General features: G+C 39.0%; 3 protein-coding genes across 4 annotated transcripts; all 3 read right to left on the bottom strand.

Moving 5' to 3' along the window:
* Window positions 1-541: 541 nt before the first annotated feature.
* Window positions 542-7,027, bottom strand: myorg (myogenesis regulating glycosidase (putative)). Its single transcript, XM_057360991.1, has 3 exons — window positions 6,933-7,027; window positions 5,274-5,742; window positions 542-4,798 (listed from the first exon to the last, which is right to left on the bottom strand). Exons 2-3 carry the CDS (start codon window positions 5,534-5,536, stop codon window positions 3,004-3,006), a joined length of 2,058 nt encoding a protein of 685 aa, XP_057216974.1. The 5' UTR covers window positions 5,537-5,742; window positions 6,933-7,027; the 3' UTR covers window positions 542-3,003.
* A 439-nt stretch (window positions 7,028-7,466) lies between these two features.
* Window positions 7,467-9,470, bottom strand: LOC130569863 (uncharacterized). Its single transcript, XM_057359761.1, has 5 exons — window positions 9,348-9,470; window positions 8,633-8,747; window positions 7,980-8,127; window positions 7,696-7,830; window positions 7,467-7,560 (listed from the first exon to the last, which is right to left on the bottom strand). Exons 1-5 carry the CDS (start codon window positions 9,468-9,470, stop codon window positions 7,467-7,469), a joined length of 615 nt encoding a protein of 204 aa, XP_057215744.1.
* Window positions 9,471-11,288: 1,818 nt separating this feature from the next.
* zgc:109965 (Nicalin-1-like) lies at window positions 11,289-18,830 on the bottom strand. Of its 2 annotated transcripts, none has more exons than XM_057360756.1 (16): window positions 18,726-18,830; window positions 17,634-17,796; window positions 17,051-17,241; window positions 16,525-16,669; window positions 16,156-16,250; window positions 15,966-16,043; window positions 15,165-15,268; window positions 14,932-15,020; window positions 14,672-14,811; window positions 14,416-14,594; window positions 13,762-13,849; window positions 13,562-13,588; window positions 13,083-13,255; window positions 12,597-12,650; window positions 12,409-12,502; window positions 11,289-11,531 (listed from the first exon to the last, which is right to left on the bottom strand). In XM_057360756.1, exons 2-16 carry the CDS (start codon window positions 17,788-17,790, stop codon window positions 11,475-11,477), a joined length of 1,671 nt encoding a protein of 556 aa, XP_057216739.1. In that variant the 5' UTR covers window positions 17,791-17,796; window positions 18,726-18,830; the 3' UTR covers window positions 11,289-11,474. The 2 variants fall into 2 exon arrangements, with proteins under 2 accessions (XP_057216739.1, XP_057216740.1); XM_057360757.1 differs by having other exon boundaries at window positions 13,562-13,579.
* Window positions 18,831-18,963: the final 133 nt, after the last annotated feature.

The following is an 18,963-nucleotide window of genomic DNA, read 5'->3' as shown; positions in this document are numbered from 1 at the left end:
TAATGAAAGGATGAACTATCCCTTTTTATTATCATACAAAATGTCCATATTTACAAAACCGTGAGTTTGATACAGCCAAGCAGTTTTTATTGTAAAAGAGTATATTAATTGGGAATATATTATTGATTATATTATTATTATTTTACCGTGGGTGTGTTCTTTGGCACAACACAAGAACCTAAACTTCTTCCAACTGTGGTAAAACCTTTTAGGTTCACAGCTTTAACTTTTCATCTACAACCCACAAATTAGTAACATATTGTGTAAATCAATACTGACACTTACATTTGAGTTTGGCTGCATCAAGCAAAAGAAACTAAACCAATAACCGCTCAAACACGCAGGCAAAATTCGCAACACGCATCAGTGCCAAAATACACGTGCCGCTCAAGTCCAGCGAGTCTATCAAAGAGGAAAATAGTGAATTAAATAGTGAGTGGGTGGCCTCATTCAAGCACTGAAGATACAGTCTGTTGCTAATGAGTGGTGGGACAATTAATGCAGAGGAAAGAAGTACAATTAATAACTCATCATTCTTCACCAAGGTCAAAAAGTTTAATGGTACCATTTCACTTCAATATCAGGCTAATTATACTTCGCCAGACTGAAATAAAACTACATACAGGGTTATTTTGTGCCATGCTAACACTTCACAAGCTTGGGGTGGAGGACTTGAAAAGCAGGTGAGCACTGCCCCCGTCTGGTGCTCTGGAGAACAACACAATTTTATTACTTTTCATACACTCTCTTAAGACTATTATTGCATTTTGCATATGGTCTACCAAGGCATACAAACAAATTTAAATACTGTCCAGTCATTTTTCACAAAGATGCTAGAACTCAAAGACACCTGAGCGCTGGATTAAACCTTTAAAGGGGTCATACGGCGCGAATACGTGTTTTTCTGTGTATTTGGTGTGTTATAAGTTGCCCATGCATGTATTAGACACGTACAATTGCAAAAATGAAAGTGTCGGAACAAAAGATGCATTCTATCTAAAAGCGAATGCTCACCCAGAACTGCCTGAAACGCCTCGTGTAACCACACCCCCACAAATCTACGTCAGTTAGTGGTATGATTTGACTAAGACCGCACAAATGTGTACGCAAGTAAGGTGGACGTACCTGTCAGTACAATTGCAATGGAAACTGATGTTCCAAATATGGTAAGAGGAGTCACATTTCAGTCACAAGCTTACAGTATTCAACCAATCACTACGCACTGGTTAACTGGCCAATCATAGAGCACCTCGCTTTTCAGAGCAATGAGCTTTGTTAAAAATCTGCGCGTTTCAGAGAGGCGGAGCAAAGAGGAGATACAAACATGCACGGTATGTGGAAAATACAGCGTTTTTAAACCTTAAATCGTGTATACACATTGCATTACATCTAAAACAAACCATAATATTCGTTTTAGCCGTGTCATATGACCCCTTTAACAAAATTGTATGCAATAAATAGTTTTGTTGTCTAGCATTAGTCTTGAAATTTAAACAGAAATATATTAGTCCCAAACATTTTACATAATGCCAGACATTCTTAAAGCCACTAATACATGATAGGAATTAAAACATTTTGACCAAAAAACAAAAAGTCAGTTAGCATTTTTCTCCTCAAGTTTTCTGTGCAGTCACAAGCTTTTTATTCACAAGTTAGTAAAATACCACAAAGCAACACACCACAAACTGTTATTTGAGGTACCCATGTGTTGGATAATAGTTGGCACACATCTTTGTAAAGCTGCTTTCAGAAAAGACACATTGTGTGACAGATCCAGTCACTGTTACGGAGTGGATGAGTGCACTTTCGCAGTTGTGTGGGAAGAGCTAAAAATAAACTCGAAGGTCGTAGATTAGAGAAAGCTCGCGGTGCGAGTCGATTGGTGGCGAGCTGGAAGGGCGTTAAACGACACAAAAAGGTGACCCCTTACACAGCAAAAAATTAATCTGATAAAGATTACCTGACCGAGCTGTTACTGTTGTGCCATCACTGCGAAACCCACAAAAATTATGCAGCAAAGCAAAACAATCAAGATGAGATTAATACAAAACAAATACGGGTTTACATGGGACAAGAAATGTGGCAGTAATGCTTGAAACAAGGCCTCTGGGTGATGTTTTTTGGCACTGTATGATGAAAAAGTACAGCAGTGGAGTTACAAAAAAGACTTTGGGCATTTCCAAAGCAGACATTAAATCTGATAATGTCAGGATCATGCTGATAATAATGCTCGATTTTGCCGCATGCACTGTCTAACTTAAAGGGATAGTTCACCCAAAAATGAAAATTTTTAATTTCTTCAATTCTTTAAAATGAAAATTCCTCATATATACATATATATATATATATATATATATTTTTTTTCACCCTTGTGTCATTTCAAACCTGAATGACATTCTTTCTTCCACAGAACACAAAAGAAGATATTTTAAAGTTGGTTACCAAACAATTTGGGGCCCCGTTGAATTCCATTGTATGAACACAAAACCACTAAGACATTTCTCAAAATATTGTCTTTTGTGTTCCACAAACAAAAGAGTCATATACAGGTTTTGAACAACATAAGGGTAAATAAATGGTGACAGAATTGTTTTTTTTTTGGATGAACCTTAACTGCACTGCATATGGTTATTGATAAAAAGCAAAAAAGCTGTACATTTATATTTTAAACGTATTTGCAAATTCATACATTCCATAGACATCAAGTAGCTCTACAGAGAACATTAGACAGCATTTATCACCTAGTAAGACACGAAGGCTTACAGTATATACAGTAATGATCAAATTTCCCTTTTTAAAAAAGCAGAAGAGAGAACATGAGGAACATTAAACGTCCATTGTGCAAAATTGCCTGTCACAGCAATTCAACACATCCGTCACCTAACCATATAGTCAGTTTACCTGACCAGTGGCAGGAAATGTCAGGAAAACCCCTGAAACAAAGCATCATCAAGCTTAAAATGGAAGACATGCACTAAACACAAGACGCTCCCCTCCAAAGTCTTATTGAACCCATTCGAAATACGCAAGTTCGTCGAGATCCACCGGATAGTCCGTCAGATGTATCGGCTCTTTGTTATCGTATCGTTCTCCTTTGTAACTTTTCCAGCGTCCGGCCGGCAGGTAGATATCTCTTTCCTGCTTGCCAGGTTCCAGAACCGGCGCCACCATCAAATCATCTCCTATCAGAAATTGCGAGTCAACTCGATACGCAGTCTCATCGCTGGTGGCAATCCACCACAACGGGCGAATTATGGGATCTCCGGTGTCCAGAACTTCTCCAGCCAGCTCGATAACCCTCGGTGCCACCAGCGTCTCGTGCAGCTCTGTGAACTTTTGAGCAATAGCCACCACCTCTTCATCATACTCCCATGGAGGGATGGAAAACTGCATGGAGGGCATGAAAGCAGACAGCTCCAGCCAACGGATGTAGAGCTCACGGTCTGGCAGTCTACCATTCCCATCGGTACGGTTCGGATAGGCGTTGCCTCCGATCATGTCGGGCAGGATGAACTGGTAACCTAGGATGCTGATGGTGAGAACAGTCGGGATCAGGGACTTTAGACCCAGCTCGTAGCCCCAAACGGAGTCCCGGTCATTGAGACGGAAAAAACAAGAGATGTTCTGAGAGCCGTAGCCGGATCGAAGCTCGGCACGCTCGTTGAAGGGGATTGCCATCTCCGTGTACCGTCGCGTAAACGTGCTGGGGTCGGGGAGGTGGGCTCGGGTTCTGAACTGCCAAGGGAGGTAGTTGGTCTCGCCGGCATCCAGCTTGAAGGAGGAAACCCCATATTTGGAGCGTAAGGAACGTAGCTGCGACAAAAACCAGTTTCGAGCATCAGGATTGGTGAAGTCGAGAATTCCTCCGATGCCGTTCCACCACTTAACAAGTGCAGGAAGTTGACCTGTTGGCTCCATTACGAGCAGGCCTTTCTCTACGCATTGTCCGAAATTCGACGAATCGTAATTCACAAAAGGGTGTGTCCACAAAGATATCAACAAGCCGTCTGCTTTGAGCTTTTGAAACATGGCAGAAGCGTTTGGAAATTTCTGTTGGTCAAACTCAAACTCTCCATATTGTTTAGTGTAGCGATCATCAAGTTCAAGGTGGCTACAGTTAAAACCGTGCTTGCGGATATTCTCCGCATAACTCAAAAGCTTTTCTTGGCTGATGTTGGTTTTATGTAAAGCCCACGTGGACCATATAGGGTGCCTGAACATTTCTTTAGCAGGCACTTTGTTCGGTTTGGGGAAGTATCTGCGAACCATGACTTTGTGGATGGAGGTCACATCCGGGCCCACGCAGACTCGGTAGCTCAGTTCAGCGTACGGAGGCCGGCCAGGTGCAGGTTTATATGGACTGTCTTGATATCGTGCCTGGAAGTACATGGTTTTCTCTGTATCATTCCAACCCAGATGGAAGGGCACAGAGTCGTTGATCTTAATGGCCGTAGCATTGGAGGAGAGCCAGTAGCGCTCCAGAATGCCGCCGAAGTCGTTGCGATTGGAGTACACGTCGCTGGTGACAAAAGGTTTGGGTGCCTGCTGTCCTGAGATGGCAATTGGCCAATGTTGAACTGCAGTCTCAGCACCACCGTACCAATGTGATTCATTGTAGGACATGGCATGTTCCACGGGGCGATCGGATTCTAGCTCCTCCCAGCGCACACGATAACACATCACGGTCTCTTTTGGTTTCACGGTCATGATGAAGAAGTTGACCTTTCCGGCAAATGAGCGAGAGCAACGTAGGATCACTCCCTCCTTAGAACAGGAGTCAAGATCAAGTGTGCCGGACCTGAAGAAAGCAGATCATAAACAGATCAAAAAAACGCTATAAGAAGAAATAGAGAGACTATTACTACTAAACCAAGTTATCATTGCATAGTTTTAAATCAGGACTCAGATTTGAGAACAAATGGCATTGGACATACAAAAAGGTCCTTAAAATCAAACGTTGAAATAAATGTATGTATTATTGTTACAATAAACTGTACAGACCCAACAAAATGTTGTTCCAAACCCTTAAATGGATAGTTCACCCAAAAATGAAAATTCTGTCATCATTTACTCATTCTCTTGTCATTTCAAACCTGTATGACTTTCTTTCTTCCACAGAACACAAAAGAAGATATTCTAAAAAAATGTTGGTAACCGAACAACAGCGATACCCATTGACTTCTAACGTAAGGACACAAAACCAGTGCAAGTCAATGGGTCTCGCAGTTGTCATCATCATTCTGACATATACTTTAGACATCGTGCAGACTGACCTGAATCCCATCTTCAGCACAATCCCACCAGCCTGGTTGCGAATAAGAAATCCATCCTTATTCAGATCGAGTAATTCCGTCTTCAGTAAGTCGGCTTTACGAAGGGAGGCGATATAATAACACCATGCGGTCACAGCCGCAATAACCAGAATTACCCCAATAACTCCAGCCCCCACTAGAGGGCGACTGTCTTTGTCCATCTTTTTAATGGGCACGCCATCGGTAATTGTTCCCCCGGCTCCTCCTGGGACTACTTGGTACATCTTGCTTTTTTATTCTCAACTTCAGTTACAGTAGTACGAGATTCTGTTTTATTATTAAAATGGATGAATGAAGGTAAAATGTAATTGGTTAGCTGACCTTTGCAAAACACCCACAGAGGATTTTTTGCTAAACACAAGTAAAGTTGAGTCTTATATCCATGTTTTCTCTCACTGTGGCCTCTTCCTTGGCATTATCCTTTATGCACCTGGGGAGGGAAAAGTGCCAGGAAATGTTAGTCAAGTACAAATAAGCATTTACTTCTCATGCATTATTTATCTGAATGCATCCAGCTTTGTTATCGCTCTGAATTGGTCTGCAAGGGTGTAAAGGTGTTAACAAAACCAGTTCCTGCATGCTGCCAAGTTTCTCAGTGTGGCACTGTGCGGACTAAATGTTCCAGAGAAAAACACAAGACCACCTGCAAAACTTTGAAAGTGGCAAAATGCCTTCAGACAGACTAAATAAAAAGCAGTCAGTGTATTATGCTTACTACTAAAGAAGAAGTCTAAAGCAGAACTGCAGTTGCACAGGATCCCTCTTATTCTGTTTTTATACTTTGTAAAGCACAGTTATCCGGTACAGCTGCCCGATAAATTTAAGTTATAGATTCATATGACTTCACCACGACATTTGTTCTTGCATAAAAGAGGCCCTTGAAAAGTTAAGCAATAGTCATGCATAAAACTGTGAACACTGGACAGCAAAGGGAAGCATATCAAGGGCACTTTGCCATGCAAATTCACATTTAAATGCATTTTCATACTAACGTAAAACAACCGCAGTAGTAGACGTTTGTTTAATACTACAATGTTTGGAGAGATAAAGCAATCGTGTTCACGAGTAAACGACATTTTCGCTGATCCAGAACATGTGACTAAAAGAAAAAGGCTTCTAGGTCTTTTCGCACCCGTAGTGTTTACTAGATAGGGGCTCAAAGAGCACAAGAGTACAAATATGGTCAGAAAAATAGGTCAGATAGTTTAAACATCAGCTTGGATGACAGAAGTTGTACTAAAATAGACACAGCAATGAAAAACTTGCGTGCTGTTTGTTTTGAAACATGTAGACACCATTGACACAAAGATATTGTATTGATCGATCAAAGTGTGAAGCCATACAAGTTAAGTTAGCGTCAATAAACGATTGGTCTACTCTAAGCCTAAGGCAACTTAGTTTTGGGAGGTAAAGGAACACATGATTATGAAACAATATAAAAGAGTTTAGTAATTTATCACATGAAACACGAGACAGCACGGAGTGGTCTGATCTATCAACAGAGGGAAAGACTAACGTTAGTGTAAAGGAACGCAGGGTTTAACTGGGGTAGCCTAAAATGACCACAAATCGGCTGTTTAAATCTTTAAATATTTTAGTTAGACGAGATAAAAGACTTACCAGCTCGAGTAATCTTGATTTAATAGTGTGTGTTGACATACTCTGTCTCTACAATCCAAGACGCTGAACTCTCTCTTGTAATGGGAGGAGTTTCCACACAGACTTAGACTGCGGAACTCTGGGAAATGGAGTTTTTCGCGCTTTGAAAGGGAACGCGCAAGGATTTCAGGAAGGTTTGCGACTCTTTCTTCTGGTTGTTGTTAAACAGCTAAAATACCAAATACTAAAATACCATAGCAACTACAGCTAATGTACGGTGACGACAAATTCATAAATTAACATTTTCATAATATACATAATTATGTAAAGGAAAAACTAATATGTACAAACAATTGTATTTTTGTGTACAAAACTAATAGATAGATTAAATAATGACACCCAAAACTTTTAATTACAGGTTATTTACAGCCAATAATACAAATTCTGCAGTCATTAAAATATAGTTAGAAATGTATAATTTACAAGACAGGAACAACACGTAACTCGTATCGTGAATACAGCTGTAACCAATAAAGGAAATGCCCACTGTGGCTTTCAGTAGCACATTCCTTCTGACAAGAACTCCGGGTGGATTATATAGTGTCCAACTTTATAGGGTTTCACCACTTGGAAGCAGCTGTGTCCTTTACTGCAAACCAAAACATCTTTATTTTTAAAAAAGTATCCTATAATCACAGCCATTGAGATCCATTAACACACAGTCATGCTCCGAATTTTTTCCTCTGGTGTCTACGGATTTTTTGGAGGTTTTAGGAATAAATACCTGCAGTCAGGTGTGGAATTTGAGCGTGATCTTCTGTGATGATGAGTAACTTGATGTTTTATATTTTTTAAAGCTGGCATGACATCCATCTTTTGGTCATACTGAGATCTTATATGATCTTTGCCTAAGTATTTCCTGAAGTAGACAAAAATATTTTGTCACCTGAAATGAAAATATGCTAAATATATTCCATAGTTCTATCAAAAAAAGACTTAAAATACACAGTAAAGTAGTATTATATAAAGACCATTTTAATTTAAACCAACCAATGGCAAAAGTATTACCCTTGAGTGTTTATAATGGATGAATGTGGGATGTCGGTTCGCTGTGGTTTCAGATGCCAGCCAGCAGGTGGCAGTGTGCACACTGCAGTGGAGGCACGTGCTTTGGAGTCTTTCTGAGAACTCTGCATTGACTCTCCTGTCTGCACATCTTCAAGAAAATAGAGGGAGAGCAAGGAGATAAAAGTAGCAGTTGAGTGTATCTGTATATGTATATAGTTTATCTGTTCTATTATGTCCAATTTTATTAGCAGAGCTGTTGCCAAACAAAACAATTCAAGGAATACGTAGCAATAGCATAAAACTAGAGAAAGAATTCACACTGATTTGATGGATCAAATGCTGGAAAATACTTTATAGATAAAAATATTACATAAGTTAAAATAGATTTAATGGTTATGATGAGAATTGTATTTAATGAAAACTAATAGTATGTGGTCTTTACTGGTAATGTGTAGAGTTCTATTGATGGGACGTACTTTGGTGGGTGGGAACAAATAGAACCCCATTAAATCCTACTGAAATAAGGCCCAAAACACACTACATATAATGTTGTAATGGTTTTATTTTTATTAGTAAAAATTTTATTGTGTAATGCAAACCTAATGTTGTTTTTTTCCTGCAATAACAACAGTAGTTTGTTTAAGTATTTGTACCTGGAAACTGGACTGATATGTGTCTGACTGGAGGTAAAAATGAAGTAGGAGTCGTGGTCTGATAGTGCCTCCGGGATCCATATCCAGTCTGAAGCTGTCTTGGCATCAGGAAGTCCTGGGTGGCAAAAGAATGCCAATACCAACGTTAAGTGGCACTTAATAGCCTGTAACACTGATCCAGTGGAGGTTAGATTGTTTTGCTAACACAGTGAGAGTAGAACACAGTGTAACCAGAACCACTTGTACAAAGCCTCCCACGTGTAGGGTTGTTTTGCAGAATCAGGTGGCTAATGCTCTGGACTGATGAATTATTCATGTTTTGGTACAAATGTTGCCTGTTGTTTACAGTCTATATCTTTCTAATACAGATTTTGCATTATTGCATTGTTCACAAAGCTAATGCACATGAAGTAAAAAAAGTCATGTCATCACTAATTTTCAAAAATGTCAATTTCCTTGCGGTTACAAACGTATATCTCGGAAATGATGCAAACTACACATGAAATCTTTCAACAACAAAAAAAGAGTTTTTACAATTATGTCTTAGACAGTAAATGTGGATACATCCTAAGATATACTGTATAACACACACACGACTACACAAAACAATTCGTAAAACATCACTGAATGATTTAAACCTGCACAGAACCATCCCATGATAATGTTGGTCCGATTAAAGATCAACCCTAAAACAGCTCTAAAGTTCGGTTCTTACCGGCCGCGGATGAGGGTTGTTCCTACGATACGCAGAAGACAGTCTGGGCTGGGTGGGTTTTCCCCGAGCCGGGTAACTGAATTCTTCTGCGTAGGTACTGCTGAAGTGTAGTTGAGGACCCATTTCAACTTCAACTATACACCAAGAGTCTGTCTACAACTTGAATATACCTGCCTCACAGAAAACTTAACCTCACCCCCTCCCTCTCTGTCTCACCACGCATCTCATACCCACAGCATTGCTTTAGTGCTGTCTGTCACAGTTCCTTTTGTCTATTCTGTATCTTCATCTTTCAATCCCTTATCTCTCCATACGATCCAATCAGCTCTGATATCTTTCCATTTATCACTTTCTTTCCTGAAGCAGGTGCCCATAGCACTTCATTTCTCAAATGGCATTTGAAAACATAGTACACAAAGCACATTCTTGATGTGATTCTGGCATTGGCAACATGTTAATATTTCACGCTTCAGTGATAAGACAGAAAGAGATGCATGGAAATGAGATCCTGTGCATCCTTCTTTCATCAGGTTCGAACCGCCCCGGGTTGCCACCCCCCGTCGCTCCCTAGACAGAATGCCAACAATCAATAATTCAGCTCTGATCCGGTGTGATTTTTGTGGCTCTTGCTCAGTGTGGCTTGACCACGGTTAAACGGGTGACGTGAGATCTGTTTGTTAGATGTTACAGACTCTGTCTATTTTCTCTGCATGCCTGTCTCAAGTTTCTTTAAAGAGAAAGTTCACCAAAAAATTAAAATTCTGTCATTTACATCATTGCAGAACACAAAAGAAGAATGTTGGTAACTGAACAACGGGGCTTCTTTTGTGTTTTGCAGAAGAAAGAAAGTTATACAGGTATGAAATGACAAGAGGGTGAATAACTGAATTTACATTTTTGGGGGAACTATCACTTTAAGAGACCCCTAGTTGAAATCTTTGAATATTGGAGCCTTTGTTCATGTCATTGCGGTACAACATTGTGTATGTGGGTGTAAAAGTCTACAGACAAAAATATAAGTGATTCTAAGATGTAATAAGAATGGTAATGTATGATTTTTTGTTAGCTGCTCAGAACGTGTATTGTGAAAAGCATTATAAAAGATATGAAAAAGATTACTTAAAGGGATGGTTCACCTTAAAATGAAAATTCTGTCATCATTAACTCCCTGTTATGTAATTTCAATGTTCATGTATGACTTTCTTTCTTCTGCAGAACACAAAAGAAGATGTAACCAAACAACACTGGCCCTCGTTGAGTTCCAAAAGGACACAAAACCACTAAGGCATTTCTCAAAATATCTACTAATAATAATCATTACTAGGTCAAGTGAAAGAAAGGACTTTATAAGTGATAATCAAGACGGTCATCATTTAACCGAGAACTTGGCAAGAACCCGCAGTAACTGTCAAATATCCTCCTTTGCTGTGCCAACACAAGTAAATCAAAATGCAGTCAGCGAACCTATTATGAACTGGACAGCTTGATTGTTCCACAGGGAAAAGCATTTTATACATAATTTATGAAATGAAACCAATCTCATGTCCAGTTCCACCTAATATTATGAGTAAATAACTACTCAAAAGGAAATAACGTATTGAAATGAAGTGTGAACAAATAACAAACTTTGGATAAACATGGCATAAACTATAATATACAGTAGCAGATGTACAGCAGGTGTAGTGAGGCTTCTTTAGGGGCATTTGGAAACACCACAACACATCCGTGACCCTGTGACCATATTTATCCGCCTCTGTGTGTCCATCACCTCTCTCTTTGGCATCAGGTTGTCTTTTAATGTGGCTCATGATTTACCCATGAATTCCGTTTCTACTCTAGACTTATTAAACTTTCATGCTTCATCGTAGAATTCAGTCTCACTTTGTTGATCAATGTGTGAACATTCAACGAAGTTAGACACAAGGATTTTTGATGGCAGAATTTGCAGATGAGGTGTGATCTTTTATTTTTATTTAAGAAATTCAAGATAGAAAAAAACGACAGTAATGCTAATTTACAAGAAAACCTCTTTAAATTACACAAACAAACATGTTCCTTTCCATTGTTGTTGGTGTAGACGGCTTGTTGCACTGGATCTTTGATGTGTGATGTTTGGTCTTCCACAGTTTATTGGTGCTTGGCATTCATTGTTGCTTTAAATTTTGTGTAGACGTGCCCAAATTTCTAAAAACAAAGCACATTAATCGAAAAACAAATCACAAAGAAGCAAACCACAGATCATGGGAGTGAGGGGTTAGACCCTTCAGATTACTGTTCTTGCTTACATTTATGCATTTGTCTATTATCTAAAGCAGTGGTCACCAACCCTGCTCCTGGAGATCGACCGTCCTGAAGATTTCAGCTTTAACCCCAATCAAACAAACCTGAATTATCTAATCAAGGTGTTTAGGTTTGCTTGATAATTACAGACAGGTGTGCTGAAGCAGGGTTGGAGCTGCAGTCTGCAGGACGGTCGATCTCCGGGAGCAGGGTTGGTGACCACTGATCTAAAGTAACTTTGCATTTAAAGGTGCCATGTGTAATTGTTGGCGGCATCTAACGGTGAGGTTGCGAATTGCAACCAACGGCTCACTCCACCCCTCTCTTTTGAAGCACTACGGAGGCTGAGAGAGGGTTAAAATGTCGTCATGTTTTCGCTTCTTTCCCGAAAGAGATAACGTATTTACGAACCGTGTTCTGTAGACCAATTTGTCCGTTTATGGCAACTGTAGAAACAACAAGGCAAATTCCATGCAAGGGTACCCGTGGTGTATGTAAATAGAAATAGCTCATTCTAAGGTATAAAAACATAACGCTTCATTATGTAAGGTCTTTATACACCTCTGAACACATAGTTATGTATATTATATTGCATTCCTGTCAATAGATCCTCCAAAAAACTACAAACTGGTCCTTTACAGTACCTTTTTTCTAGGGAAACAAACCCATAAGCTGCTAACTCAATGCTCTACCAACTGAGCTACAGCAACAATTGAAAGTAATCTTAACTTGTAACATAGGTCTCAGTACATGTGCAGTAAATTAAGCAATGTGTTCGCACCTGAATGGCGTAATAGATTATTCCAAGGTATCCAGCTATACAGCCTCCCAAAAACAGGTCAAAGGCAGCAGGTTTTACCCTACATGTGATTAAACTGAAGTAAAACGAAATTCAGTCAGGATTCAGTTTGTGCAAACTGTAATTATAAAACAAACCTTGCTGCAAAACCGACCCATTTTAAGACTCACCTGTACATCATCATTGGCCGACTCATTTGATCAAAGAATGTGATTTCAGGATCCCTATAAAATTTAGATAGCAGATTTAACATGTCTGTGTATTTGGCTAGTGTATTCTATGTATTTCATAATTCCCTGTTTTTTGTCTTAACTATCTATCTGCATTAATGCATTGATGAATGAATGAATCTGAAATATCTGGTGTGTTCTAAAAATTACATATTAATAAGGTAAATAATGTTATTTAGGTTTTCTGTTAATGTGATGGTCAACTTTATGGGTAGTCTTTTTATATTACAATTAGCTGTATCTAAAAACAATAAAGTCTGTGATCTGTCCATATTTAGTGCTTGTGAGACTTTTCCTTTTTGCAGAAAGTGTATAAAGATGAAAATGAAAGTTGAATGAAAGAAGTTAGAACTATTTCAAGAAATAAACCATTTTAATTCCTTGTATGTACAGTGTGTGTGTGTGTGTGCGTGCGTGCGTGCGTACCTTCTGTCTAGGTGGAACGTGTGTCTATAGACCTGCTTTAGATAATATCTAAACTCTTGCTCCAGGCTGTTAATCAGGAGTACGTGTTCTGGCTCTCTGTCAAGCAGCTGAACGGCTCTGGGAATAGACGTCATCATGAACATCAAAGCAGACAAACGGCTGTCCTGAACATCCTACACATAATCATTAACATAAAAAATGAACAGTTGCTTAATAACTTAAGGAGTTCCCGTAAATGGTGGACACTCTGGTTATACTTTCCACATCTATTTGTGTATAAAACTACTTTTAAGCATTTAAGCATAAGGGTGAAAATGACATATTTAAGATGATGATAAATCTAAATTCAGTCAAGTGTGTCCAAACGTAATTGCTCTACCACGACTTCAATCAAAGTACTACGGTACTACAATACCAACACAGTAAATCTAAGTGTCTTAAAATGAACAACAAAATAAGAAAAAGAAAATGATTATTACCAAACTGTTCATAAACACCTGCATGTCCTTAGAAGAGCAGATTATCATTGCAGCACAAATGATAAGAAATGGGACAGAAAAGGAATTATAAAGACAGAACATACTGTACCTTAAGGCAGGATTAATAAAGTGGTTTGTGTGAGTGTTTTCAAGGTTGGTGTGACGGTTTCAAATCACTGAGACTCTAATGTTTGCCTCACCTTGTCTGTAAGGTTGTACATGAATCTTGCCAAGGACTCTGCAACAATAACCACGTTCCGTCTGAGCTTCATGATGTCCACATGTTCCCTACATTCAGAAGAAAAACGAGTATGAAAAAAATCATCTTCATCTTTTACTTTAAAGGGGTCATATGACACAGCTGAAACGAATGGTTTGTTTTAGATGTAATGCAATGTGTATACACGATTTAAGTTTCAAAAACGCTGTATTTTCCACATACCGTGCATGTTTGTATCTCCTCTTTGCCCCGCCTCTCTGAAACGCGCGGAATTTTAACAAAGCTCATGGCTCTGAAAAGCGAGGTGCGCTATGATTGGCCAGTTAACCAGTGCATAGTGATTGGTGGAATACTGCAAGCGTGTGACGGAAATGTGACGCCTCTTACTCCAAAGCAATTGGACTGACAGGTACACCCACCTTACTTGCATATACATTTGGGCGGTCTTAGTAAAATCATACCACCAACTGATGTAGATTTGTGGGGGTGTGGTTACACGAGGCGTTTCAGGCAGGTTTCAAAACACCTATTCGCGCCATATGACCCCTTTAATATCTGATATAACATGATATAAAATCGTTTAATCCTTTTGTTAAGGGATCTAAAGCAATTTGATTTTGGTTGTTTTTCTCACATGGTGTCCAGGATAGACCCTCTTAGCTCCGATTTGGAGTTCTCGATGTGCGACAGAGTGAATCCTGGGATACGTTTCATCCCGAAGCGCTCGTGCTCCCAGGCCACGGTGGTCTCTTGCAGGTTAATCTTCTTATGGACGGTTCCAAATCGCACCCAGGGAAACCTGCCGGAGATCACCTACAGCAGAAACACATCAGGTATTTATCACAGATGAGGTTCAAAGGACTGATTTTCACATTGTTATCAAGACGAACCTGCTCCAACTCCTGAACGAAGCTAAACTGAGAGGTTCCGGGTTTAGGGGGTCGTGAAACATGAAGGAAAAGCTCATCGCCATTACCGAGGGAGTCCAGACACAGAACGAATGCCACGTTGTCATGCAAAAGACTGGATTCTGCATAAAATCCCAATATCAAATGCTTTCAGTCTGTTATGAAGGCTCATGACTGTTATTTATGACATTTTCCGTTTGGCGGCTAATGTTAAAAGAGACATCTAAAATAATTCCACATACCTGCACGGTCCATATTTTCTTCCAGCCAACGTTTGGTGCCGAAGAAGTTGTATTTACCAGCACCAGTCAGGGTGAACAGGAGGTGATATCTACATGCAACAGGATTTCAATAGCCAACAATAGTTAACATCGAACATGATGGATTAATGATATTCAGTATTGACAAAATAGCCAAAGTAATAGTTGTGGTGTATCACAAAAAGAAAGGCCTGAAAAAAAAGAAAGGAACTGACGGAGGCTGGCTTCGCGGATCACTGTAGAGACGCTGAAAAAGTCGAACCAGCTCAAGAAGCAAAGCGACGCCACTGCCATTAGAATCAGCACCATACGCCAGCCACTATAAGAGAGGACACATATGAATCATTAAGACACATATGAATGTGAACAGAAAAGAAATCAACTCTTGGTTTTATCTGTTATTATTATTTTGTCAGTGTTAAAAATGTATTGCAAAACTATCTAATGACCTGTGAAGAGATGAGGGATTCAAATAATTGTGCTTGATTCATTAGGGAACGGGAAGCCGAGACATCATCTCTCATTTTGACTAAGGGTGCTTACGAAATAGTTCACTCAAAAATAAACAATTCTTTCATCGTGTACTCGTCATCCAAACCTGTATGAAGAACACAAAAGATATTTTGAAGAATGTTGTTAAACAAACATATTGGCCCCCATTGACTAGACTTGAAATTTTTCAAGATATCTTCTTTTCTGTATTTTCACACAGGAGAAACAACGTCCTACAGGTTTAGACGACATAAAGATGAATAAATGATGACAGAATTTTTATTTTTGGTGAACTATTCCTTTAACTGATAGTGCTTTGAGAGGTGTTCATTTCGGCTATACTGAAGTTATAGATGTTTGAAAAGGTCACTTCCCACAAAGATAGAACCGCTTCACTGGCAACTTGCATGAATCATTCTGTGTCGTGTTAGGGAATAGTGTGTATTAAAATGATTCAGCATATAGTATTAAAACACTGCGACAGAGATACTTTAATAGGCTTCGTCTGTGTGAGGGTGACTTACAGGAGCAAGGCCAAACGTGTCATAATGGGCTGTGATGACAATAGTGGGCGGGTCTTCTCCAGCTCCAGGAAGAAATCCCTTGAAACGAAGCAATAAATCCACTTGACTGACATGCAGGATTAATTATAGACCAACTATGTACCACAAATAAAAAATAGAGTTGCTTTTTGTGGCGGGGAGTCACGCTCACCTCTAAAGCGATGATGGTGGTATCAGTTATAGGCTTGATGGGGGAGTTACTCACTAATATTTGGAAGGCTGTGGTGGTGATTATACTACGAAGAACTGGAAAAAGGCACAAAGAAAAAGTCAACAATAAAGAAACATGCATGTCTTTTTGGAAGACAATAGAAGATATTTTGAGAAATGTTTTAGTGGTTTTGTCTCCATACGATGTATGTCAATGGGGGTCAATGTTGTTTGGTACAACATTCTTCAAAATATCTTCTTTTGTGTTCTGCAGAATTAAGAAAGTCGTACAGGTTTGGAATGACATGAGGGTGAGTAAATGGTGAAAGAATCTTCATTTTTGGTAAGTTAACTCTATAAATTCACTCACCTCTCACTAACGCAGAAGCAGATTTCGTAGCTGCGGCATGATTGACCTCCTCGTACATGCAGAGCAGTTGTTCATCCTCTGGGACCACATACACAGGCATCAGAGTTTCCTTCTGCAGGACCTGAGACTCAGTCGCCATGAAACTCTAGAGATGGTGGGGAAATTCATTTCTGACCTTTAGCTAACCAGGTTGGGGAATTGAGAGGTTTCTAGCGCAATCTGCTTCCATCGGTGATTACAAATAACCCAACTGTGACCCTGCCTGTGCAAACCCAGCTAAAGTCATTTTTTTAATTTACTATTTTAAATTCATCCTCCACTAAAGAACATTCTGTGAAAAAAAGCAATGCTTGACCACACAACTCTAAACAGTACTTTTTTTACATTTCCCAACATAAGCTTTTTTAAGGTTTGCTCTATTTTTTAATAAATAACACTTGTTTTTTATATTTGCATTTGCAATCTGTAGGGTTGCTGCATAGAAATGTTAATGATTTATGCGTTTTAGGAATGATTTATGAGTGACCTGTACTATCTCCTGTGGTACTGCAGAGATGTTTTTTGGGAGCAGTATTAATATTGCGGCTGCGTTCTGCTTTTTGGCTTCTAGGTAGTGCTCTTCAGTGAAATCAGGCAGTTTCATGATCACACAGCGTCGAGTGAGGCTGTTGTCCGCAGCCGAGCGTGCTTCTGCTACCACAATAGCTCCACGGCAACCTGGGGGTCAAAGGTCACAAACTCGTGTTTCAATTTCATATTGGGACAGCTGTAATTCAAATAAGGTTGAAAAGAGATGGAGAGTGGTAATGGTTTTCATATTCTACCAAATCAGAAATTGAGCATAAGTCACTGATAGATAGATAGATAGATAGATAGATAGATAGATAGATAGATAGATAGATAGATAGATAGATAGATAGATAGATAGATAGATAGATAGATAGATAGATAGATAGATAGATAGATAGATAGATAGATAGATAGATAGATAGATAGATAGATAGATAAATATTCTATTGAATTGTTCTTCATTCGGTTACATAATTTTGTTTAAATATGAAAAATATATATAACCAAAGCATTAAAAGGGAATACTCCAGGTGTTTTACCATATTTGTCCTGTTGTAAGTTGTACTGCTGCATCCTGTAGCCATTGAACTCATAGGAGGAGGCTGCAGGCAGCGCAGACGCATGCAGGAGATGCGCTGACAGCAGCACCAGCGCAGCTACTTTGGAGGTTCTGACATTCATAATGACACCCAACATTTGAATCTGCCAAACGTAACAATATGTTACATAAACAAAACAATATCAATTATGTTTGTTACATGTTTTTCGATAAGTACATCTTTAAAATCAAGCAAAAGTATCAGGTAAAATTAAAACAAATGATGCATTATTGAAGTATACTCATGTATAAGCTTCCAAATAATCTAAATAAACATTAGGTACACATGTCAGTATTAATTAAAGGGATAGTTCGCCCAAAAATGAAAATTCTGTCATAAATTACTCCTCCTCAGTTGTTTCAAACCTTTATAAATGTCTTTGTTGCGTTGAACACAAAGAAAGATATTTAGAAAAATGTTGGCAACCAACATTACTGGGACATCATTGACTACCATACTAGGAAAAATGAAAATGGCAGTCAAAGGTGCCCCAAAAGAATTCTTTCCAAAATTCTTCAAAATATCAAATTTTTTATACAATATTTTTTTCTACTAGTCAATGATGTCCCAGAAATATCAGCTGCTAACATTTTTCTAAATATTTTTCTTTGTGTTCAACAGAGCAAAGGAATGTATACAGTTTTGGAACAACTTAAGGGTGAGTAAATGATGACTGATTTTTCATTTTTGGGTGGAGTATCATTTAAAATGTCTTTCACAAATTCGAACAACCTAAAAGCAAAAAGACTGATTTGATGCAACAGATGCAACAAAGATGTAATACATTATGGGTGTAGCATAAATGTCCGAGTAATTCTGTGCTCATATTAAATACTGTAATACAACATTGTCACAAGTGCTAACAATTATTGACACTGGCCCCCATCTTAACACTTAGCGAATCAAGATGCTGATTATACTGTAATTTGCTACATTGAAAAGTCTGTTAAATGTAATTAGATGCCTTAATTGGATATTTGTACATTACAAAGACAAAGCAGGACTAATTAAGACTGTTATTTTGTTACTCACCAAACGTCCAGCCGGGTCTCAGTAGTGAGGGACAGCTATCTGTCTTTTACTCCAAACAAGACGAATCGTCCAAAGCATGGTTAAGGCTTAAAGAGGCCTGTAGGTAAGCCTTGTGCACCATCTGGCCCAGTAGGGATAAAGTCAAGCTAATTAGTTCTCTCCTCCAATCCCAGACAACCTACAACACTTCCACAGCCCTCTCTCCCCAGTGGCGCCCCCAGGATTTTTTTTATGGGGT

This window comes from Triplophysa rosa, linkage group LG19, assembly GCF_024868665.1.
Source record: "Triplophysa rosa linkage group LG19, Trosa_1v2, whole genome shotgun sequence".
Taxonomy (NCBI): Eukaryota; Metazoa; Chordata; class Actinopteri; order Cypriniformes; family Nemacheilidae; genus Triplophysa; species Triplophysa rosa.
Note: the sequence above shows the minus strand (reverse complement) of the source record. Positions and strands in the feature narration are given on the sequence as shown.

Coding starts and splice junctions, on each gene's coding strand:
- myorg (XM_057360991.1), bottom strand. CDS start 5,536: ATGTACCAAGTAGTCCCAGGAGGAGCCGGGGGAACAATTACCGATGGC. Junction 4,799..5,273: donor GTGCTGAAGATGGGATTCAG/GTCAGTCTGCAC, acceptor TGCTTTCTTCAG/GTCCGGCACACTTGATCTTG.
- LOC130569863 (XM_057359761.1), bottom strand. CDS start 9,470: ATGGGTCCTCAACTACACTTCAGCAGTACCTACGCAGAAGAATTCAGT. Junction 7,831..7,979: donor TCCATTATAAACACTCAAGG/GTAATACTTTTG, acceptor TGTCTACTTCAG/GAAATACTTAGGCAAAGATC. Junction 7,561..7,695: donor AATTCCACACCTGACTGCAG/GTATTTATTCCT, acceptor TTTGGTTTGCAG/TAAAGGACACAGCTGCTTCC.
- zgc:109965 (XM_057360756.1), bottom strand. CDS start 17,790: ATGTTGGGTGTCATTATGAATGTCAGAACCTCCAAAGTAGCTGCGCTG. Junction 15,269..15,965: donor ACACGTTTGGCCTTGCTCCT/GTAAGTCACCCT, acceptor CCTCTCTTATAG/TGGCTGGCGTATGGTGCTGA. Junction 14,812..14,931: donor AGAAAATATGGACCGTGCAG/GTATGTGGAATT, acceptor GATTTTATGCAG/AATCCAGTCTTTTGCATGAC.